The following is a 25,094-nucleotide window of genomic DNA, read 5'->3' as shown; positions in this document are numbered from 1 at the left end:
GGTCCTCTCTTTAAAAGGTAGAAGGTTAATTTTTTTTCTGTTGAACGAGTTGTCTTTAGATTTTATTATGTTTTTTATCACTGTTGAAAGACCCTGTGATGACCGATTGTCAGTTAACAGTAAGAGGCCACCAGATGTTTATTTTAAAGTCATGGCCTTTGATTGATTTTATGGGTCCTTGCACTCTAACAAATGGTAAATGGACTGAACTTATATAGCGCCACTCAAAGCATTTTGCAGTAGAGCCACATTCACCCAATCACACATTCATACACCGATACACAGATTGGTAGGCAACTTCAGGTCAAGTGCCTTGCCCAGGGGCACACCGACATATGGCAGGAGGAAGCTGGAATTGAACCCACAACCTTCTGATTGCAAGATGACTACTCTTCCTACTGAGCTACAGTCACCTCTAACAAGGCTCCCAGGGCCTTTGAAAGAGGAGCACAGTAGATCATACATCCTTTTATGCCTTTTTTCCATTCACAGCACAGTTCCACTCCGCTCTACCTCACTCAACTTGGCATGAAACGTGATGTGTTTCCATTGACGGGTGAAGGTGATGCCCCACTTGCAACTGTCAGTGTCATGTGCTGTAAAAAAATAAATATTCACTGTCGCACAGCATGTCCCAGTGAGGTTGCAAGGTCCAGACCACCTTTCCATCCACATCTTGTGGGATGATGGTCACCAATGATGTCCACAATTTCTAACCACCACAGCTGTGGGTTCATCCCACTCCAGCCATTGTGGTCCTTAATATTTTTTGTAGTCACCATTGAGTTTTTGAGCAGTTTTTTTTAACTAGGGTGTGCTGTAAAATATGTGGCTTGTCATTCTCTCCACTACCTCGGTGAAAATTTTCTCATATCACTGACACACAGCTGACCATGCTCAAGGCCAATCAGTGAACAGCAGTGTGCACATTTCAGTCCGTCTTGGCCCCAACGGGACCCCCTGATGAGCAGAGACCAGAGAGAAAGCCAGTACAAAGTTGATAAAGCCAGTAATGGAAAGGGTCGCAAAACAGGTTGAGTGGAAAAAGGGAAATAGATCTCTTGCTACAGTTATCAAACTTCAAGTTTTTTTTTTCAATATTTAGATTTCCCTTATTCTTACTGTACATGATAGGAAGGCATATATGAGTCCCTATCCAGCCTGTTGCCAAAAGCTGATATAAATGAGACTGTGTTACATCACATAGTTACCCAAGGAAAACAGAAAGTCATGGATTACTAATAGAAGTTCAATAAGGCTCTTAAAAGTAAAGTGAATAATAAAAACTGTTGTTAACAATTGTTAAAAGCTATTATATTCAAAACATGGGATTTTCTGTTCAAAACCTTTATGAATATTCAATGAGAGGCTGTAGAAGTTTGAAAAATTATGTCATAAAATAAATTAGTTGGCTGCGTTCAAACTGTATTCAATGTTTTAGGCTGAAGTACAGTATATCTTTGTCCTAAGGTTATTTTCAGCTTGTTAGAGCTTATCAATTTAACATGGAAAAAATTACCAAATATTTAATTCAAAACGATTTTACAAAAGGTCTGTGATTGGTATGGAGAAACATTATGTGTTAATGGACGTAATTGGAGCTGTTTTTTTTTTATCTTAGACCTCCGGGTCAGCAATAAAAACTTGACTGAAGAAAAAGAGCAGCTGAGGAGGAATCTAAGTGACTTTGGTAAGCATGTTGATGAAACTACACCAACCATGAGGAAAATGTTCTCACTAAGCTCACTAATATAAATATTTATAGATTAATTCATTTATTGCAGTTTTTTAGGACAATGTTGCATTTTACAACTAAAGCTACCCTACCAAGGGCTAATTTTCAGAATTAATTCCAATAAATGTGTAAAATTACAAAAAGTCACATCAAAAACAAACAATTTTCAAGAAATTACATAAAACCTCACAAATCTACATGCAAAAATATCTTGTAACACAAAATCTTGAAAACATTCAGATTTAATCTGATTTTTAAAAAAGTGCATATATAGACATCTAGAAGTAGAAAACAACACTGAAAAATTTGGCGAAAATTTTTTATTTGTTTCTCAGCCAGAATTTAACATGTTAAATATAAGAAGATAATGTGAACTAAAGTTATTTCCATTTTGCAGCAACAACTGTCTGAGTAAAGCTTGTGAAAGCTCTAGATCTCCTTAAGTTGTAGACTTTCTTAAAGGTTTGGTTAGGTCACATGTCATATATAATGTTTCGCATAAAGTTTTTCATTTCATTCACAATGATCAGCGGAAAATAAAGTAATTTGCTAAAAATGTGCAACTTACAGTTTCACAACGTAATCCTCTGATTGTGGAGAGAGATGGACTGAAGAAGACCAACTTTGGTAAGTATGATTTTTGTTATTATTTGGCAAATCTGTGTTTTAGTTAGCGTTTTTGTTTTTATTATAGATGTCCAGTGAATATGAAAAAATGTACACACCCATGTTAAAAAATTTTGTCAGATGAAGAAAACTTTTACCACGATTAATCATTTCAGAACTTTTTTCACCTTTAATTTGTCTGGCAAAACAAACCTTTTAGGGGGAAAATATAAAATATTAAGTTGTGCAATAACTTAATTGGATAAGTATGCAAACCCTTAAATTTATTGTTTATCGAAACATGTTTTGATTTAATTTCAGCACTCAGTCTTCTTTGGTTAAAGTCTATCAGTTTCCCACGTCTTGCAGTAAAATTTGCCCACTCTACGTTCCACAAGTTCTTCAAGTCTATCGAGTGTGAGGACAAAACCTGATTTTTTTTCTGCTGAATCCATTCCTATAGTTGATGCTGCCACCACCATGTTTCACTGTGTGTGGGGTTTTCTTTTGGTGATACACTGTGCTGTTCATGTGCCAAACATATCTTTTATTAACTGTGGCCCAAAGGTTCCAGTATGGCTCCTTCAGATCAGAGCACATTGGTTCTAGGAGCTCTCAGCTAGGTCTGGATGTTCATTTTGGCAGAAAAAAAATATGTTTTGCAACCAAACTTGTTGGAAATGGCTACTATCAACCTCTCCCTTTTCATTAGTTTTGGGCCCAATTTTTGTAATGTCCCTGCTGATGCATATTCTTTCCAAATATTGGTGACTGCCTTCACTTTGCGATGATATGTATATAACGCTTGGGACTGCTTTCTCCTGACTGATACCTTTGTGCAATGAGATCTCTTTGATTCTTTGTGACCTCAAACCATGGCTTAAGCTAAAGGACTCAAATGAGTAAATATCAGGAAAATCCTGCTTGTAAGGTGAACTTAAGAGTAATTAATGGCAGGTATGAACACAAGAAGATTGAAATCAAAAGGAAAGGTACTTCAAAAATGCTCTAGTTTAGGGGTGTGCAGGTCAATGCAACTTTTGTATTAGTGCCTCAATTAAATTTGTTTGTTTTTCACTTGAATTATACAGGATTTATGTCACATTCTATGTGGAGAAACATTTGAAATAAATTAGAGTCAATTTTCTTTTACAGCACAAAAACCTGGCATGTTAACAGGATTTTATACAGTTTTGAGAGTGCAAAAAAAGAGTATGATTCAAAAGTGCAGTTGTTGTGAAATTTGTCATTTAGATTTCCAGTCCAGTCTGAATAATCTGACTGCAGAGAGGGAAAGGCTGATCAGAAATATCAGTGGTAAGTATGTCAGTCCAGTGTAAACATATACCACACTTACTCAAAGAAGAAACATTTAAGAGGAGTTGAACCACATATATGTCAGACATCCAAGTAACTACAGATGTGGGAATTAACTCAGTGTGTTACTTTATTAATACAAAATAATATATCAAAGATTATTATTATTATTATTAAATGTGTGTTTTGTTCCAGGTACTGAGGCCAATAACAAACAACTGACTGAACAGAGAGATGAACTGAAAAAGAAACTTGAAAACGTTAGTAAGTAATTTAAAAAACTGAAAAAATCCTGATTATCTGTGGCAGCAAAGGAATATTTAATCTAAATATGAAAGATGTTTTTTACATTTTGGCAATGAACGGTGGATGTGTGTGAACAACTTTTCCTCCCAAAATGACAGGTTTGGAGCTTAGTTTCCTGACTGGGGAGAGAGACAAGTTGGAGGAGATTAACCTTGGTAAGTTTATTGTTGAACTATTGATTGTGTATTGTGTATCAGATTAAGGCTGCCTCATAGTCTCTAGTACCTTCATGACAGATCAAATGTAACTGGTCTGTGTAAATTCATAAAACCTTGTTTCAGTGGGAAGGAACTCATGATGACACAGCTGTTATCTTAGTGCTTACCAAACAGGTTTTTCACTGCTGTTCTTCCAGCCATCTTATCCACAATGCTAATGCCACAGGTATCTCATCCGCACTAGGATGTTTCCTAACAATCTGCAGAATTTCACCATGAATTTAGGTTTCTGTTAACATAATCTCAGTTTTAGCCTCGGGGGTTTTCTGTACAGAAGGCTCCACACTGCACACTCCCTCTGTAATCGTCCCACTGTGGTTACTCTGGTCCTTTTATTCCAGACAAAGAGATTCCATTTACCCTTTACACTATACATGACATACTACAACTCCATAATTAAATGTGAGATATTTTATGTAGAAAAGCAGAAAAATATTACAACACTCTGTACCAGGGCCCAATCCTCTCCTCTCGTGGATGAAGAAGATGGAACCTCAAACAAAGGAAAAGCCTCTGTTTTTATATTCTTGGCTCTACCCGTTGCAAAGAGTGGAGCAGACGCCTATAATGTTATCAGTAAGATTTATGTGTAGCGTGAAGCGGCTCTAACTGGTTTGAACAGTGTGGTCAGCGGGTGTGATGAACCCTAATTCTGTGTGCATGCAGCAGAAAAAACTTTTTACTACAACTTACTAATAAGGCATTTAATAAGCAAGATACATATTTTCCTTCCTATGTTCCTGTAAGGGGACATAGGTAACTTTAGGGAAAATCTAACACCTCGTTCTAGCAGCAACCATCCAACGTGAACATTTTGGAGGTGTGGGGTCTTTGACCCCAGATAGTGCAGTCCAGTGCAGTGCATACCGATTTCTATGTGCAGGGGACCTGATCATAATATGGTATTTATAGTATTTTTGTTGTACAGATCATAGTGATATCCTTTCAGTTGCAACTGCAGCAGTAGTGAGAAACAAAGCAAATGGCACTTGTGATACCAGCAGTACATAAAAATACTTTGGAGCTAGCATTTTGTCATGAGATTGTAGTCTTGGCATTAGGTCAACTTGGTCAATTGACCAATTCAAAACTCAAACGGAGCAGAAATCATGGATAATCTGCTACTGCAGTTACTCTTCCGTATCCAGGACTCAGATATGCTACCACAATAATAATAAACAAGTTTGAACTCACTAAAGATTTTTTTTTGCATCAACCAGTGTTGGATGGGTGTGAGGACTTGTTATCACTCATGTAAAAACCTTGGGTTGCAAGGCACCTGCACTATGCCTTCCTCCCTGTGTGTGTGAGATCATTGTTATCTCTGTGTGAACCAGCCTCCTTTCCGTCTCACACACATACACCCTGTCTGAACTGTCTGTTGAACTGTGTATATAAATAAAGAGATAGGGTGTCAAAACTTTGTAGTTTCACTGCAAAGTGGGCTACCCTTGTCACAAGTAACTATGACTGTATCGTTCTTACCTCTGAGTTGACTAAATAATACCTAACATTTATTGGTCCTTCGAAGCCGGATTAATTCAATAACCTTATTTCTCTTTGCTTTAACAGTGACTCTGGGATCCGTGGGGGAAGCCTGACGTCGAGCGAAGCACCGCTGCACAGCCTCCTTTAGCCGGAGTGGCTGAAAGTCCCGGTGTGTGTGAATTCACACCTGGCCAGTGGGTTATTGCCTTCCTCTGCGCGGGGTGACTCTCCAGGGTCCAAAGAGTCACCAAGAAGTCAACTCCGAGGTGAGACAGTTTTAAAATACAGTTCATAGGAAAAGTACTTAACAGTCGTTGGTAGTGCGTCGCCGGTAAGGACGCTGCATTCGAATGGTTTTATTCCACCGTGAAAGGAATAGTGACAAATTTGGTACAATTCCGCCGTGAAGGGGATTAAAGAAAACGACTGAGGATTATTCTCCTGGGAGGGAATAGAGTAAGCGCTATATAAATAAAAGAAGAAAAGTACTTAAAAGTCGTTGGTAGTGCGTCGCCGGTAAGGACGCTGCATTGGGATGGTTTTATTCCACCGTGAAAGGAATAGTGACAAATTAAGGTAGGGCCCCGCCAAGAAGGGGGCCAAATAAAACGACTAAGGGTTATTCCCCTGCGAGGGAATAGAATAAGCGCTATAAAAGTAAAAAGAACGGAGTAAATTGAGCTCATAAAATAACACCAAGTTAACTTAGAAAAATTACAAGGTACCTGAAACTAACTGTGTGACTGTGTTGTGTGTGTTTGGAGGACTAAGCATTTTAATAGAATCAGCAGGATTCTGCTAGTCCTGTGTTTTCTTTTGCCCAGATTAAAACTACGTACTGGTGACTTTGGAGATTCAGGTCGGATTTCATTCCAGAAAATTAACACCGCTGCGAATTAGTCGCAGTAGAAGGGCGTGTTAATGTCCTCTCCTTAAAGTCTCATGCCAGTGACCTTTTATCTGGGACATTTATACTATAATTAAACTAACATAAAACATAATGGGGAAGAAACAAAGTGAACTAATTGACTTAGAAGGGGAGGTAAAGTTTATGGAGAACTATGTAAAAGGAGCAGGTATGATCTGTCATAGATGGAATAAAAAATAAAAAACATGGGTTTTTGGGCAAATTAGATACAAAGGATGTCTTAAAATTACAAGGGGATCTAAAATTAGCAATAATGAAAACTAAAAAGAGAAAAATAACAAAGAACAATGGGGAAAGAACAGAGAAAAAGCTCTGATTTAACAGAAATATGTGCACGATGGCATAAAAATACGGATTTTCAGGTAACTTAATTATCACTGAAATCCTAAAACTACACGGGGATCTTAAACTGGAGATTATGCATTCAAAAGATTCAAGAGACAATAAAAAACCTTGCCAGGTTATAATTTCAAAGGGGACTTTTCAGTCCCTGAGTGCTCACAGTTGATAAACAGATTAAAACAAAAAGATGAATTAAAAAAAACAACAATAAGAGCAGCTTTTAACTGACATAGCCATAATACTGAGGCCTTAAGAAAAGCACAGAAAAAAAAACTTTCAGCTTAACTGAAAACAAATAAAGGGGGGCGGACCGCCACCCATCCCAGTTTAGAATACCAAGGTAGCCCCAAATTATAAAGACTAAGAGGTGGTTTTAGAGGACGTGGTAAAAGAAGTTAAAAGAGGAGGTGACAATGTGGACAACATGGAAACTGTCCAACTGGACAACCCAGTGAACAATGACTAGAGTTGTTAAAGAAGTAATCTGAGAGTAAAAGATTTTGTAGGCAAGCATTAGTGAGAAACAGGTGCTTTAAAAATCATTCTATGGTGTTATACTACCAACAATATCATGATAAAATGCAAAAGATTCATTTTACAGGGAAATAATTCCATATTTGGCTCAGATTGTTTGCATTCTTGATTTTTCCTCTTTGAGAGAAGTTCAATTTCAGCTCTGTGAAACGACCTTGATAAAGAGATGCAGCTGCCTGAAAACAAAGATAAAACTTCTGCAAACAGCAGAAGCCTGTCTCTGCTGAAAGGTCTGAAAAAATTGTAACTCTACCCTGCATGTGTCAAACTCAAGGTCCGCGGGCCAAAACCGGACCCCAGAAGTTTAGTGATTCTCTAGAAGTAGAGCCTTTTAATATGGTGATTGTGTGCTTGAATCTGCCTTTTGAAAATGTTTTGAATCTTGCTCTTTATGTATAAAAAAAAAAAGAAAGAAAAGAAAAATTGGCTAAAGTCTGCAGACACAAAATGAACCTGGATTGAAGCTCTAACTATGTTTATTTAATCTGAGATCCTCTCCAAATGCAACAGTATATGTCAGTCTACATGAGATACTAACAACTTCACCTACTGGTATAATATAAAGATGTGATTGAATATGTGAAACAAACAATGATGAAAGTTTTTCAACAGGTGATGCTCATCCAGGAGGAAGACAGTGTTCCTAGGAAATGCAGCTCATTCATTAACAATCATTTTTTCTCCTATAGGTGGACGTTTTGCTGACTAATCATAGGCTGGATCTATGAAACATTATGTGCACAGAACAAATGACCAAGGTTCTGACTGACTTATGAACCTCACTGACCTGACAATGATAACATGACACCCAACAGATAACACCTTTAAGGTGGACCCACTAAGACCACCTTATTGATTCTTGGTGAATAAAAAAAAAAAAAATTGAAGCGTTCAAAACAGACCTAGTGGAAACAAAAGGGGTTATGAGGAAACAATGTGCATTTTAAGAATAATAGAAGTCAAATTATGTTCAAATTTTTGCAAATAAAATTACTCTGACAGAGAAGTAAGTAAGTAGTGTGTGAATGTGTGTGAATGGGAATGACTGATTTCATTGTAATGCATCTTTGAGGGACATTAAAAGCGCTAATAAAGGTCTGATGTTCTGATGATCTTTGCCAAATTTATATCTTAATAAGGTTTCCAGAATCTTTTTCAAAAAATCATTTAAAGATGGCAAAGGTTCTATCTGTATTAAAAATACTGATAACCATAGGAAAGTTCATAGATCTGTCTTCAATTTTTCCTAATTCTTTTACAAACAGGTTATTTAAACTTTCATGTGGCCAAATGTCTGTGTTTGACTTTCTGTTTTTGTGAAATAAATGTCTGTTTCATGTTATGTAAAAATTAGAGTCCTCAACATACCATAATAATATTAGGTCAGTTCTCTATGGTAAAACAAAAAGATTTTAACAGATGTTTAGACTTTTTCCAGTCAGGTTCAAAATGATTGAATTAGACTCAAACTTAACATAAGATGAAATGAACCTTAACAGAATTACTGGACTGGACTGAAATAGAGAAAACGTGAGTTAATTGAAACAAACTTTAGTTACTTGAACTAAATACAAAGCTGACTGAAACTGTATGTTGTATCTATAAAACTGGGTAAGATAAACTAAGATTATAAGATATAATATGCCCTTCATTTTTTTGTGTTCATCAGTGAGTGAGTTTTTATTTTTTATTTTTAATAAGAACTAAACCAAGCATTATTTATAATAATAGCAATTACCAAAAATAGTGATCTCATTTTTAAATGTAATAAGGACTTACTTTATAATATATGATAAAAAAGAATAATAAGAATTTGGAAAAACAGAGGCTTTAAACCTCTGCAGGAACAGCACTGACACTGTCAAAGGTAGATCCTAATACAGGAATCTGGAAGCTCATTCTGGCGTGGACAGTCAAAGTCCATCCAAGGATACATTTAGATGAGGCAGAGGGACAAATACAGGGCTTAGCTGAGAGCAAAGAGAGCAACATGCATCCTGCCCTAGCTGCTGTCCTACCTGAACTGTGGTCCCAATCATCAACTGATGTAGGACTTATAAAGGGGTTCCCACCATACAAGGTTAAACTAATATCTGAAAAAAGACTATTAGTCCGCCAATACCCCTTAAAGCCAGAAGCTGAAGAAGATACTAAGCCAGTAATACAAGATATGTTGAAGTCAGGAATATTAAGAGAAGCACCTGACGCTACATGCAAGGCATATCACACTGACATCGCTATTATTATCACAGCCAAACATAACTCTAAAAAGATGTGCCCTTTAAATCCAAGTACTCTAATACCTACTGCAGAAGATGGAAAACCACATTCTTATAAAGCAAAAGTTGAAGAAGACACCAAACCCAGACAAGACATTTCTCAAACCCTTATACCAGATTCATGTGTTGTGTTTGTAGATGGCTCAGCATCTAAAGATGAATATGGAAAGAATAGAGTTGGTTATGCAGTAACAACCATCGACAGAATAATAGAAGCTAAATCTCTACCCAATACATGCTCAGCCCAAACAGCAGAATTATATGCTGTAGTAAGAGCATGTGAATTACATGAGGGACAAATACTTACTATATACACAGACAGCCAATACGTTTTCGGATCAGTACATCACCATGCTAAGATTTGGCAAAATAGAGGTTTTAAAACATCATCAGGGACAGAACTAACTCATTTCAACCTATTAAAGAGAAAATGTCAGATCTGCTATTTATAGACACAGACGTGCTGAAAGACGCCCAACAGTCAGCAACCAAGACAGAAATAAAGGTCTGGCTAAAGAGAGGAGCACAGAGAAAAGATGACATCTATCAGATAGAAGATAAACCAATCCTCCCAAAATATTTATACAACACAGCGGCTACAGTGACACATTGGGAAGACCCACGTGTCAAGGGGGGAATATGTCACATCTGGTAAAGCATTAATGCTACACTATAAATATTTCTGACTATGCAAATCATTTTTGCAGATCATGCATAATTTGTTGCAAACACGGGGGAAGAAATATTGCCTAGTTGTAATAGATGAACCTAGTGACACATTTCTTCCCCACATATGGTATCCCACAGATTATAAGGTCAGATAATGGAACTCATTTTGTAAATAAATTAATAGAACTAAGTTCTAATGCATTAGGGTTTCAGTTAAAGATTAAGGAAAACAATGGAAGAAACAGGGAGGCCATGGCCCGAATGCCTATCCCTGGTTAATTATGGATGAGAATAACTCCAAATCAAACCGGTCTTACTCCATTTGCCACCTACTGTACATCATTGTATAACTCCACCCACTGTGTTCTGAGTCTGAGATCACGTGACACCAAGTTGCTGATGTGAATTTGTATTCTCAAAGAAATAGTACATGGCAGACCGTTTTCTCTGCCCTCTGACATGAATGAAATAGAGAAAGCACAACAGGAACCTTCATTAGCTGAGTGGATGAATAAAATGTTGCAGACAAAAGAAGAACAAATGTCCAGTGGTCTGCCGATAATCTCTGCTCCTATCCCACAGAATGAGGCCTGAAGACCTGGTCCTGATTAAGACACTCCACCGGAAGGATTGGAGCACTCCTTGGTGGAAAGGGCCGTTTCAAATACTCCTGACAACGCCCACAGCTCTGAAAATAGCAGAGAGGCCTTCCTGGATCCATAAAAGCCACTGTAAGCCAGTTTTGCCATTACAGGAGCCAGATCAACCGACGGGGTAGCAGAGGAAGTCCGGGTTCAAAGATGGCCCAGCGTCTCAAACCGGTGAAGAAAACAGCTGATCTGCGCCCAATTATAAAATGGCTCTCTGTAACATGTGGACAGGACTGATAAGCCTGAGCTTAATTCTGGTAGCAGGACTCTTTCTCTATCTAAAGCAGAATCCACAGGAGGTGATACCGAACCAGAAGAGATGGACATCAGACGGGACCCATCTCAGAACACTGACGGAAGAACATGACGCACATCCATTCCTACAGAATTTCTGGTATTGTTCATGGTGGCATATGCAACACTGAACCAGGTAGAAATGCACGAAAATGAAGGGGACGATTATGATGACATGTTGTAAATAAATCACATCAAAAGCCTGAGTGTACTCATACATTGTATTTCATAAAATAACCTTACAGCAGAAAATCGAAAGAAGTTGTTGCTTAAGTGAAATGAGAAAAAGTACAATGATGACATAAACAGGGCAGATTTTGAAATTCCTTTATTATGTTTCACTGTTTTCATTAATTAAGTATTATTCTTTTATTTTTATGATTTCAAGTATTATTCTTTTATTTTTATGATTTCAAGTATTATTCTTTTATTTTTATGATTTCAAGTATTATTCTTTTATTTTTATGATTTCAAGTATTATTCTTTTATTTTTATGATTTCCAGTATCATTCTTTTATTTTTATGATTTCAAGTATCATTATTTTATTTTTATGATTTCAAGTATCATTATTTTATTTTTATGATTTCAAGTATTAATCAACATTTAACTTTTAATGGTCGCCGAGGGCGGCGGGGCCGTATGAGTATTTCCCACAAAATATAATCTGTTTACCGTCCGTGGGTTTTCGCTCATACAAAGTATTTTTCTTACTCGTTTTTATATTAAATGTTTTTACTTGTGATAAAAGGAGGGACTGTTGGATGGGTGTGAGGACTTGTTATCACTCATGTAAAAACCTTGGGTTGCAAGGCACCTGCACTATGCCTTCCTCCCTGTGTGTGTGAGATCATTGTTATCTCTGTGTGAACCAGCCTCCTTTCCGTCTCACACACATACACCCTGTCTGAACTGTCTGTTGAACTGTGTATATAAATAAAGAGATAGGGTGTCAAAACTTTGTAGTTTCACTGCAAAGTGGGCTACCCTTGTCACAAGTAACTATGACTGTATCGTTCTTACCTCTGAGTTGACTAAATAATACCTAACAACCAGTCACCGAATGCTCAGTCTTCAATAATGGGGAGCTTACTGCAATCTTGATGCTCTCCAGAGGACCTCATCAAGGGCTTGCAGAAACCATCTATGATCTGGCTGACTTTTGATGTTGATGTGAAGTTTTAATTTGAAGGGAGCTTAAATGTTTCTGTCAAATAAGAACATTAAATGTGTTGGTCAAAGTCTTTTAGTTATATAACAGCAAAATATTTTCTGCTTTGAGGCAAGCTATAAACAAAAACTTCATCCATGTGTTCTGCATTTATTTCTCCTTTTTTACAAACTGCAGTTTAGTCCAAAAATTACCAGAAATGATAATTTAGTTTAATTTGGTTATATATGTTCGTTCGTTCGTTCGTCGTCTTCCGCTTATCCAGGACCGGGTCGCGGGGGCAGCAGACTCAGCAGAGACGCCCAGACGTCCCTCTCTCCAGACACCTCCTCCAGCTCCTCCAGGGGGAGCCCAAGGCGTTCCCAGGCCAGCCGAGAGACATAGTCCCTCCAGCGTGTCCTGGGCCGTCCCCTGGGCCTCCTCCCGGTGGGACGTGCCTGGAACACCTCCCGAGGAAGGCGTCCAGGAGGCATCCGGTATAGATGCCCGAGCCACCTCAACTAGCTCCTCTCGATGTGGAGGAGCAGTGGCTCTACTCCGAGCTCCTCCCGGATGGCCGAGCTCCTCACCCTATCTCTAAGGGAGCGCCCGGCCACCCTACGGAGGAAGCTCATTTCAGCCGCTTGTATCCGTGATCTCGTTCTTTCGGTCATGACCCAAAGTTCATGGCCATAGGTGAGGGTAGGAACGTAGACCGACCAGTAAATTGAGAGCTTTGCTTTTCGGCTAAGCTCTCTCTTCACCACAATGGACCGGCACAACGCCCCCATTACTGTGGCAGCTGCACCGATCCGTCTGTCAATCTCCCGCTCCATTCTTCCCTCACTCGTGAACAAGACCCTGAGATACTTAAATTCCTCCACTTGAGGCAGGAACTCCCCTCCAACTTGAAGAGGACAAGCCACCCTTTTCCGGTCGAGTACCATGGCCTCGGACTTGGAGGAGCTGATCCTCATCCCAGCCGCTTCACACTCGGCTGCGAACCGCCACAGCGCATGCTGTAGGTCTTGGCTAGAGGGGGCCAGCAGGACCACGTCATCCGCAAAAAGAAGAGACGAAATCCACTGATCCCCAAACCAGACCCCCTCCGGCCCTTGGCTGCGTCTAGAAATCCTGTCCATAAAAGTTATGAACAGGACCGGCGACAAAGGGCAGCCCTGCCGGAGTCCAACATGCACTGGGAACAGGTCTGACTCAGTGCCGGCAATGTGGACCAAACCCCTGCTCCGCTCGTACAGGGACCGGATGGCCCCTAATAAAGGGCCATTCCATACTCCTGGAGCACCCCCCACAGGGCATCACGAGGGACACAGTCGAATGCCTTCTCCAAGTCCACAAAACACATGTGAACCGGTTGGGCAAACTCCCATGAACCCTCGAGCACCCTGTAGAGGGTATAGAGCTGGTCCAGTGTTCCACGGCTGGGACGAAAACCACACTGTTCCTCCTGAAGCCGAGGTTCGACTATCGGTCGGACTCTCCTCTCCAATACCCTGGCGTAGGCCTTACCAGGGAGGCTGAGGAGTGTGATCCCCCTGTAGTTGGAACACACCCTCCGGTCCCCCTTCTTATAAAGGGGGACCACCACCCCAGTCTGCCAGTCCAGAGGCACTGTCCCCGACCGCCACGCAATGTTGAAGAGGCGTGTCAACCATGACAGCCCTACAACATCCAGACACTTGAGGTCTGGATAGGGTCTCCCATGGCAAACAGGTTCTAGGTGATGGGTCAGACAAAGAATGGTTCAAGAACCCCTCATGAAGAACACAATATCGAGGCACGTGACGTCGCCCGGTACGGCGGAGCCGGGGTCCCACCCTGGAGCCAGGCCTGGGGTCGGGACTCGTCGGAGAGCGCCTGGTGGCCGGGTTGCTCCTCGCGGGACCCGGCCGGGCCAAGCCCAAACGAGAGACGCGAGGCCATCCCCCAGTGGGCCCACCACCTGCAAGGGGAACCGTGAGGGACCGGTGCAAAGAGGATTGGGTGGCGGACGAAGGTGGAGACCTCAACGGCCTGATCCCCGGATGCTTAGGCTGGCTCTAGGGGCGTGGAATGTCACCTCGCTGGGGGGGAAGGAGCCTGAGCTTGTGCGGGAGGTCGAGAGATATCGACTAGAAATAGTCGGGCTCGCCTCCACGCACAGCGTGGGCTCTGGAACCCATCTCCTTGAGAGGGGTTGGACTCTCTTTTACTCTGGAGTGGCCCACGGGGAGAGGCGGCGGGCTGGTGTGGGTTTGCTTGTTGCCCCCCAGCTCAGCCGTCTCGTGTTGGGGTTTACCCCAGTGGATGAGAGGGTTGTATCCCTGCGCCTTCGGGTTGGGGAGAGGTCTCTGACTATCATTTCAGCCTACGGGCCGAGTGGTAGTGCAGAGTACCCTGCCTTCTTGGCGTCCCTGTCGGAGGTGCTGGATAGTGCCCCTCCCGGGGACTCCATTATTCTGCTGGGGGACTTCAACGCCCACGTGGGGAACGACAGTGGTTATATATGTGTTATTGTCAAATATTTCTGTAAGTGTATGATATGGAATAAACTGGCAAAAGTTGGTAATTTTGTTAAACATCTGTCTAGTTACTCAGGCAAGTCTGGAAAACCTGACAGATGTGGGAGAAATGCTGATCAGAACCATCAATGGTAAGTGTGTTAGTGTAAACAATCAAAACACAGATTCTCCAAACTGAAAATAAATAGGAGTCACATCAGCAACGCAAGTAACTAATCTGGAAAGAAGCAACATAGTGCTTTTTTAATAGTGCAAAATTTGAAATCATAATTATTATGAGCTTTATTTTCAGTTATTAGTGCCAATAACAAAAACCTGACTGAAGAGAGAGATGAGCTGAGGAAGGACCTCAGTAACCTTGGTAGGTACTTAAAAGACAACAACCTGTTAGAGAAAAGTGTACAAGTCAAGAACTAACCTGATATTTTTGTAAACATTGTGTGTGTGTGTGTGTGTGTGTGTGTGTGTGTGTGTGTGTGTGTGTGTGTGTGTGTGTGTGTGTGTGTGTGTGTGTGTGTGCGCGCATCATAATTACTGGAAATGACGCGAATAAAAGCTTCACATCTTAGTTCCCTGACTAACGAGAGAGACGAGTTGAAGAAGATTAACTTTGGTAAGCTCACTCATTCAATTCAATTCAATTCAATTCAAAAATACTTTATTAATCCCAAAGGGAAATTAAATGTTGTTGTAGCTCATATTATGAAGGTTTCCTCAAAGAGCCGTTGTAGATGCTGATGGGTGTGGGCAGGAAGGATCTCCTGTAGCGCTCCGTCTTACAGCAGATCTGAAGAAGCCTCTGACTGAAGACACTCTGTTGTAAATTACAATGCATCATAACAAATGTCCAAAAATAGAAAGTATTAAGAAAGATCTTCCAAGCTGCACAGCATCCGACACCGGAGTGGACAGTCGTCAAAAAAAGAATCAACTGTACAAGAGGAATAGTTCCCAAAAAAGAATAAATCAGAATCAAAAGTAACAGAGCTACTCCAACCTGCTGCCACCTCGAGCGGCGCAATTCTAGAATTCATGAGTAATTTAAAGAAATATTTATTCAGCAATAAGACAATAAAATATATAAAATGTGAAAGGAATATCAAGAAATATGAATTAGCTGAATATTTATGATCATGTGGCGTTATTTGTGCTACTGTTTTTATGTTTAATAAACTATGGTAATCAGGTATTTACTTTATAGATAGTCAAGTATGGAATAGGGAATTGTGTTTTGTAGTGTGGATGTCACAAACTAACAAACCTCTATTCAGGTATTGAGGCAAGTCTGAAAAATCTGACTGAAGAGAGTGAAAATCTGATCAGAACTATCAAAAGTAAGTATGATATCCAATACATTCACCGCACTAATATTCAGAGGGGAGAGTACAAGTTCCTGGGCTAATGCCTTGTTCACACAGCACGATTTTTATACATATTTCTGACCCAATCATCGTGATGGCTCTTAAGATGAACATATGAGATATTCCTGTCGTGTGTGGTTTGTTAAGAGTGATCTCATCTGCTCGGAAGGACATCGGGACCACTCTGACCTCAAATCAGGGATATTTAACATGTTGGATTGTCTGTGCCCGATATGCTACCGTGTGGGATTTTCCTCGATGACAAACGAGCATGCACCCTATTAATCTGACATGCAGCCAATCAAAAAGCAAAGTGACAAAGGGGAATTACTCTGAACTCACGTTTGATCTTGAAAGGGTTTGCAAGATTTCTCGTCTGAAATCTGTTCATGTTCGGTGTGTTGTGCTTATTGTGTGGCTGGACACCACACACTGTAGGACCAAACCTAGTATATATACGATTTTTTTAATTGTCATTGGTGGGGTCTCTTAGGTTTTGAAAATCAAACGTCAATTTTTAAATCTTCCTGTGTGAACCAGGCATAAGTCAGAGGACATGCTAATCAGTTATCCAAATGCATCACCGTAGTAAGGAATTAATTTGTGCCATAAATCATTTGCTCCATGGATCAAAATTCAATTAACTGTATTCTCTTTCAGATATCGAGTCCAGTCACAAAAATGTGACTGGAGCGAGAGATGAGCTGATGAGGGAGCTGAATGTTTTTAGTATGTATGAGAGGACATAGGTCACTTAAGATGTGTATTTATTTTCAGAAGTAACTTAAGGTAGTCCAAAAATTCTATTAAAAAAATGCAAAATTTTAAAACAAACAATTTAAATGTTAAATGTGATTTTGTATTTTTTATTTGGATTATCACTGTAACTGTCACTGTTACTCACAAATATCACCAATAATCTTTCCTGTCAAAATGACAGCTTCACAGCTTACCTCTATGACTAAAGAGAGGGATGATTTAAAACAGATGAACTCAGGTGAGTGCAATGATTAATATATTAAATTTGGTTGTGTATAAATATAATGGTTCACCCCATTCCCCCACCCCCAAAAATATCCATTCTGCTTTTGCCATCAAGCTCCTTTTTAGTTCCTGGGGGATTTAGATTTTGCTGCCAACTTATAACTTGCAGAAGAAATCTATATTCGCTTTGGATTTCTTGGTTGTTCTCCATAAATATTATGATGTTCTGTGCCACCTAACATCTGTTTCTGCCTGCTTTTATAAAAATGATTAAAACTGTGTTTCAGATATTGAAGCCAATAGTAATACCTTAAGAGAAGACAAAGATGAACTCAACAGGAAGCTGAATGATTTAGGTTAGTATAAAAATAAAGCTCCAATAATCAGAAGCTCTTTGGATGCTCAGAAAAGCACAAAATGTAAACTGTGCTGGTCAGAAGTTTATTTATAGTCATCACTGATAAGACCGTTGTTTTTTGGGGGAATTTTAACACATATTGTATCTGTAGTGGTATTTTTTACCACAAGAACTGGGTTACAAGTTACATTTTAGAACTGAGTAGATTTTTACAAAGCCACCTAAGGTCAAAATTATACATATAGGCTCAAATATATATCCAGTTGTAACCAGATGTTTACACACATTGTATAAAAGTTGATTTCACGGACAGTAAATCCGACTAAATGTTTTTTGTTTTAGGTCACTTAGCCCTTCTACTACCCTCTTAATGTATGTTGTGGTTAAACGTAACTGTGGACATCAACTGGTGTTCCAGCATCTTCTAGTCTACTATATGTTTAAATCTTGGACACAGTTAGATGCCAATCATAGGACAAATTCCTTGAGGAATGGACAAAGAAAACCAATGGAACAGACTGGCTCTAACTTTGGCAATGTTGAATAATTATAACAGGTTAATGGCCACAAAAAGCACTGTTTTTCTACAATTTCTGAACATTTATCCACACGTTAGTGGCCTATATATATAGTTTTTACCCTGTGTGAATCAAAGAGAAACATGATACATTTAACTTCTCCACCCAGTTCTTGCTTTTCCAGTTGACTGACATTGTGTCTTGCATTACCAGCTGACCCTAAAACAAAACCTGTTCAAAAGCATTAATAAAAAACCCCAAATTGTACATGAGTCCAGCACTTTGGGTGATATGTAAAGTTAAAAGTTTTATAAAATCTGTATCTAAATTTCCTTCTGAGATGTGCATCAAAATAATCAAAATTTGCCAAAATTAAATTAAAACTTTTTCTTTAAAATCAGTCTCCAAACAGAATTCCTTGACTGAAGAAAGAGACACCTTGATGAAGACAAAGTTACGTAAGTATTAGAATAAAACTCTTTATTTTAAACCATTCTTGTATTGTTTTCCCCCTCCTTCCTGATGTTTATACCAACTTCATTCAAATGTCTTAATTTATTCACATTATCATGAGGATGTGTTATGCAGGCTGCTAAATTCCTACCATATCTGACTTAGGAATCCTTGGAAAGAGATTTTACATATGAGATGTCTGGAATATCTTCACTTGCAGTTGGGATTAAATGCTACAATTATTTGCATTCTCATATTTTATCCCTTCAGAACATTTCAGGAAACGCTTGAATGTTGTGTATGTGTAAAACTGGCTGAATGAATAATTAACTTTATGTTTCAGAAATTGAGGCCATGTTCAGAACAATCACACAAGAAAGAGATGAGCTAAGGACAAAGGTCAACACCATAAGTGGGTATAAAGCCTCAGCAATGGTCTCATAAGAGCAAGTTCATTTGCACTTTAATTCATTTGAATGACTTAACATGAATATAACAAGTTACAAATCATGTTACAACAATAATGTCTTTGCATACACTGAAACTTTACCAATGTTTTTTTTTTTTTTTCAAGTCATCTGTGTTTTGTCTCGGATTACAAAGAATTCAGACTTTAATGTGATGTTTCTGTTCTCACCTGATTATTCTGCAATTGAACCCACAGGGATTAAATCATCACCCTTTTTAGCAATAAGAAAAACATAACATAGGTTTGTGTTTGTTTGCAGCAGTAATTAAAAGACTTTAAGGCTCCTTACAACTCCAACATAACAGACATTGGTTATTAACATTTACCCTGGGTGCTTTGTGAGCTAATGAGCCAAAAAATGTCTGCTGTAAAAAAAAAAAAAGTCAAATTGTAAAATTATGAATGGCAACGTCTTCACTCTACTGGATTCACAACATTGCTTAATGACTGAGGAGAGAGAATAAAACTGAGGCTAAACAATGAGTCACAATAAAAATCTAATTAAAACTAAGACGTATGAAGCATATAGTGGTTATTAATCTAAAGGTTATTAAAATGTTAATACACTGATAAAGTTACCTCCAAAAGTTTAGCCAAAACAACTGAACTGTAGCCTTTCAAACAAATGAGGTTCATGCAGTCATGAAAACATACTCACTGTATTCTTAACATGTTCATAGATCTTCATTGAAACAAAGATCACAATTGTTTAATGTGTATGAAAATGACCAGAAACTGGAAGCACTCTAATGTAATGTACACACCACCACAAATGTTTTGCAAAGTTGAAATTATTAGTCCTCTGCACAAACTTACTGCCAGTGTTCGATGTTAACATCCCCGACATTCATAGCAAGAGCACATCAGTATTTTCGGCCGGTTCATCATTTCCGTCTATTAAAATATTTACAGTCACATGTAAACCATTATGTTTGACAGGTTATAGTGTTAATCAAGTTGTTTACACCCTATTAAAGTCATGCAAGTAGTTCTTTTTTACCTTTAAGATACAATTTGAGAACTATGTGCTGTTCTATGAGTCTAAGCCTTTGCTACTAATTCATGAATGTAAAAGTAGTTTTTGAATATTGTTTTCTGTGTGGTTTTCTTCATCCTAGTATTCTGATGATTTATATCTTATTCTAACCCTAAGTGTACCAGTTTTTCTTACAACAGAGTGAATTCCTACATAATTTAAGGTTCTTTGTTTATCCTACCAGGTCAACCAGGATGGATGCTTTTTAGCGGCAGTGTGTACTACATTTCTTCTATTAAAAAGACCTGGCAAGAAAGTAGAACCTTTTGTCAGTCAAAAGGTGCAGACCTGATGATTATCAACAGCAAAGAAGAACAGGTGTGTGTTTACTTGTTTATGTTACCTCTTTATGGTCTTTTCCTGTACAGTTAAGTCATTTATCCAAACACCTGGTAGATTTAGATTGTATATAATCTTTTTATTTGATCAATATGTTTGTTTTGACTGGAATTGATATTAATGTTCTGGAGTGGCAGTGCCAGAGACCCACGTTGACACTGTTGGAGAAACTGGAGACAAAGCAAAAGATTAGGGTGATGGCAAGGAGGCCTTCCAACCTGATAACTTGAAATTCATCACCAATTATTAATCATCGAAAATTGCTGTGAAAACATTCAAAGAGTTTGTCAAGAACTATGAGAAACATTTTATTGCTGAAATATGGAAACAGGCTTTTCAGCTGATGTTTGAAAAGAGGATAAATACTTTGTCACATGAAATCTTGTTAAAATGTAAATACAGACCCACACCTTTGCACGCTCTTTTGTTATGTTTTTTTGAAATGCTTGTGTAATTTCTAAAGAAAAACAAACCTTTTGCCTGAATGAACCTTTAAATTTAAATCTGCCAGCAGTGTGAATTATTTTGCGCTTAATGGTACCAACAAAAGCCACTTGTTGTTTTAATGTTGTTTAAATATTTGTTTCCAAGAATTTTGCAAACGAGTTGCAAAAGTACATGTGGATTGGACTGACTGACTTAGAAACAGAGGGAACATGGAAATGGGTGGACGGCAGTCCACTGGCAACAAGGTAAATTTGTTCTTTATACTAAATAAACACTTACTTTTCAAAATTCTGCTTTTTTATCACAGTGTGCAAATATTTTACTGTGACATTTACACAAAAAAAGGAATTTAAGAAATTAAGTTTTAGTATTGTATATTTGACACTCAAGAAGCAAGTAAACACAGAAATACATTTTAGATGCAGTTTTTCTTTCTGTTTTAGCTACTGGAGTGACGGCGAGCCAAATGGTAAAACAACTGAGAACTGCGGGAACATAAAGACTTTTACTCAAGCAAGAAGCTGGAATGATGAACTATGCTCCCATTCCCTCAACTGGATCTGTGAAAATAGGCTAATCCAGTAATTAATACCAAACAGTAGAAAACTTCTCAAATGCAGATAACAGAACTATTTTTTATTTACTCAAACCTTTAGTTGTTGATAATATTTACACAGTTGTTTGCATAGTTTGCATTCTCTTCAAAAACTATGAAATACAAAGATTGCTGCAGTGAGTGATCATTAATTATTAATATAAGGAGCAGAGACAAGTAGGGTGTTGGAAGATTTGTTCATAAATTATGATTGCTTAGAGCAGGAACTTGTGTGTGTGCAGGGGAGTTCTGGGAAGCAGTCTGTTTGCACCCCAGCCAATCTTAGTGTCCCTGAATGCCGTATGTGGACGTGTGGGCTGTATCAGTCTCTGGACAAAACCAGTTTTATTCAGTAGGACTTGTATTTGTGAAACTGTGTGTAGCCACACCCACAATGCTGTAACATGAATGTTTTTTTCCTTTCTTTAATAAAAGGCTGTGACACAGGGCAGCTCCTCTGAGAGAATGGTCTGTCTCTCCCTTGTGTCTTCATTGCAAACCTTCTCTGAGTTTATCAGCGTGTCTAACGCTGACATTTCTTTTGGTCCTTTCAAGCCGAATTACCAGAAAATCATAGGAAAATCGCATGCAGATAGGCCTGGCATCCGCGGTAAAAAAAAGAGTAAAAAGGATAAATAAATCTTACCTAAGGTTTAGAGACTCCAGTTGCCTCCTAAAGGGACACAAAAGCAGCTGCCAAGGACTTGGTTAAAGGTTTAGAGGCTCCTGTCGCTCCTTTAAGGAGCACGTAAGCAGCCACAAAGGAATAGGGGTCTTGAGTTTAGAGGCTCTCGTAATTTCCCTTAAGGAGATTCAAAAGCAGCCGACTCCATAGAAAAATCCTTACTCTAGAAAGAAGTAAATCCTTAAAGAAAATACAGAAAACCTAGTCTGGGTGATTGAGGCCTATAAGTGACTGTGTGTTGGTGCATGTCAGTGTGTCTGCAGAATCATACAGCCCTCTCAGTGAGACAACCCGAAACCTTTCGCAATGTGAACATAAAGTTGCGCTCCACTGAACCTGTGCTGCAGGGAATTCTGATTTGTATTTTTAGGCATGTTACTAGCAACAGTCTAAAACCTCTTTTACTTCCGGGATTAGAACCCTAAGCGAAAAACCAGATGAAAACTAGGTTTTTCATCTAGAAACCTGTTTTCCGGGAGGAATTGAGGGTCCGGTGAGAAATTCTGTTTGCTGGTGGATGCACATACATATTTTATGTTCTGTAAATAAATGAGATAATAAGAAAATAAATAAAATAAGTAGTTAAATAAGAATATAAATAAGATAATAGGGAAAAGTTATTGATTAGGAACTATTAATTAAAATAAAAAATAAGTATATACACCTTCTCCAAGGTGGGTGGATGCGTTCAGAAGCAGCCCCTGTTGGAGGGAGATGAAAAGTTCATGCATTCAAAAGATCCAGATACAGTGAAAAGCCTTGCTAAATGGCAGAAAGATTATAATTTCAAAGGGGACCTTTCAGTCTTTGCGTGCACACAGTTGGTAAACAGATTAAGACAAAAAGATAAATTAAAAAACAGCAAGAGCAGCCTTTAACTAACATAGCCATAATAGTGAGGCCTGTTGAAAAGCACAGTGCAGAACCTTCAGCTTACCTAAAAACTGAAAACACAAAGGGGGGCAACCGCCACCCATCCCAGTGGGCAGAATAGTGCTGAGTGATCAGGGAATAAAAAGATCGTGTAGCCAAGTGTTAGTGAGAAACAGGTGCTTTAAAAATCATTCTGTGGTGTTATTCTACCAGCGACACCATGATAAAATGCAAAAGATTCATTTTACAGGGAAATGATTCCATATTTGACTCGGATTATGTGCATTTTTGATTTTTCTACTTTTGAGAGAAGTTAAATTCCAGCTCTGTGAAATGACCTTGACACAGGAAATGCAGCTGCCTGAAAACAAAGATAAAACTTCTGCACACAGCAGAGCTGAGAGCTCTGATGAAGATTGTAACTCTACCCTGCATGTGTCAAACTCAAGGTCCGCGGGCCAAAATCGGCCCCCAGAAGTTTATATGATTCTCTAGAAGTAGAGCCTTTGAAATGGTGATTGTGTGCTTGAATGTTGTTTTGTCAATCAAAAGCAGGTTTGTCTACAGGTTTGACCAAATCCATAACTAAGAATTTGGAAGATATGCAAAAAGAGGCTCCAAAAAGAAAGACAAGACACAGAGCTGAAGCAGGGCAGTTATGGGAGGGGTGCGGGAGACACAGAAAAAGCGTCCTCCTCCACCGAGAGCAGAAAGAAAGAGGTTTTTGTGAAATGAATGTCTGTTTCATGTTATGTAAAAATTAGGGTATAAGTGCACGATAATAATTAAAGACTACAAGAGTAGGTTTGATCCTCACCAGTATTATGATATTAGGTCAGTTCTTTATGGTGAAACAAAAGGATTTTAACAGATGATTTTTCCAGTCAAGGTTCAGAATGATCAAATTAGACTCAAATTTAACACAAGATGAAATGTACCTCAGCAGAATTACTGGACTGGACTGAAATGGAGAAAACTTGAGTTAATTGAAACAAACTTTAGTTACTTGAAATACATACAATGTGTAATTAAAAGGGAAGAACTATAGCTGACTGAAACTGTACGGTGTGTTTATAAAACTTGGTAAGACAAACTAAAATTCTAAGACATAATATGCCCTTCATTTTTGTGTTCATCAATGAGGAGTGAGCTTTTTTTTTATTAGAACTAAACCAAGCATTAAAATAATAGCAACTAACAAAATGTGACCTCATTCTTAAATATAATAACGACTTACTGCATTAAAATAATAAATAAAAGTAATAGATATGTCTAAATAAAGCTAGATTAGGACAGAACATTCAGAGCCATTATAATATTGCTGATGAATACCCAAAAAATTGTTATGGAACCAAATGATTAAAAGAGAGCAACTTTATAATGGCAAAATAGAAACGTTTGTAGGAAAGATCCAATTTAATTTTATTTAACCCTATCTATCATGACACCATACAGGTCTTATTAACATCTTGAACTCCCATAATATGTATTGGCAGCACAATGAAAAAATGCAAAGTTATTACTGGAATTATTAGATGCTGTACTGTTACCAGCTAAATTAGCTGAGTGTAAATGTGAAGGGATTAAAAGTGTGAGCCATGGGCAAAGCCATGTCTCATCAGGAGGGAGTATTGCTTAGTGATAATAGATGCTTTTTCAAAATGGGTAGAAATCTTTCCCTGCAAATCACCTGACGCAATAACAGTAGAAAAGCTTTGTGCAAAACTATAATACCAACCTTTGGAATTCCAAGAAGAATCTATAGTGATAATGGAAACGCATTTGTGAATAAAATACAGGAATTAGGAAAATGTTTTAACATTGATCTAAAAACACATTGCAGTTATCATTCTCAGAGAGCAGGACTTGTAGAAAGGACTGATGGCACAATTAAAAATAAATTAAGAAAATCAATGGAAGAAACAAAAAGAAACTGGGTT

At 38.5% G+C, this 25,094-nt stretch overlaps 1 protein-coding gene across 2 annotated transcripts in view; it reads left to right on the top strand.

Annotated features, from left to right (window-relative positions):
• LOC124867868 (CD209 antigen-like) overlaps positions 1 to 22,056 on the top strand; it is a 29,675-nt gene extending 7,619 nt beyond the window's left edge. Inside the window, exons 4-20 of one of the 2 annotated variants that reach the window (XM_047364539.1) lie at positions 1,622 to 1,690; positions 2,306 to 2,362; positions 3,596 to 3,658; positions 3,854 to 3,922; positions 4,063 to 4,119; positions 15,105 to 15,167; positions 15,329 to 15,397; positions 15,593 to 15,649; positions 16,308 to 16,370; positions 17,058 to 17,126; positions 17,338 to 17,394; positions 17,669 to 17,737; positions 18,659 to 18,715; positions 19,054 to 19,122; positions 20,400 to 20,533; positions 21,161 to 21,246; positions 21,445 to 22,056. In XM_047364539.1, coding sequence (XP_047220495.1) covers positions 1,622 to 1,690; positions 2,306 to 2,362; positions 3,596 to 3,658; positions 3,854 to 3,922; positions 4,063 to 4,119; positions 15,105 to 15,167; positions 15,329 to 15,397; positions 15,593 to 15,649; positions 16,308 to 16,370; positions 17,058 to 17,126; positions 17,338 to 17,394; positions 17,669 to 17,737; positions 18,659 to 18,715; positions 19,054 to 19,122; positions 20,400 to 20,533; positions 21,161 to 21,246; positions 21,445 to 21,586 — 1,250 coding nt within the window. In that variant the 3' untranslated portion in view covers positions 21,587 to 22,056. Of the gene's footprint in view, positions 1 to 1,621; positions 1,691 to 2,305; positions 2,363 to 3,595; positions 3,659 to 3,853; positions 3,923 to 4,062; positions 4,120 to 15,104; positions 15,168 to 15,328; positions 15,398 to 15,592; positions 15,650 to 16,307; positions 16,371 to 17,057; positions 17,127 to 17,337; positions 17,395 to 17,668; positions 17,738 to 18,658; positions 18,716 to 19,053; positions 19,123 to 20,399; positions 20,534 to 21,145; positions 21,247 to 21,444 lie in introns of both variants that reach the window. The other variant, XM_047364538.1, reaches the window with a different exon arrangement.
• The last annotated feature ends 3,038 nt before the right edge of the window (positions 22,057 to 25,094 follow it).

Source organism: Girardinichthys multiradiatus, chromosome 5 (genome assembly GCF_021462225.1).
Source record: "Girardinichthys multiradiatus isolate DD_20200921_A chromosome 5, DD_fGirMul_XY1, whole genome shotgun sequence".
Lineage (NCBI taxonomy): Eukaryota > Metazoa > Chordata > Actinopteri > Cyprinodontiformes > Goodeidae > Girardinichthys > Girardinichthys multiradiatus.
Note: the sequence above shows the minus strand (reverse complement) of the source record. Positions and strands in the feature narration are given on the sequence as shown.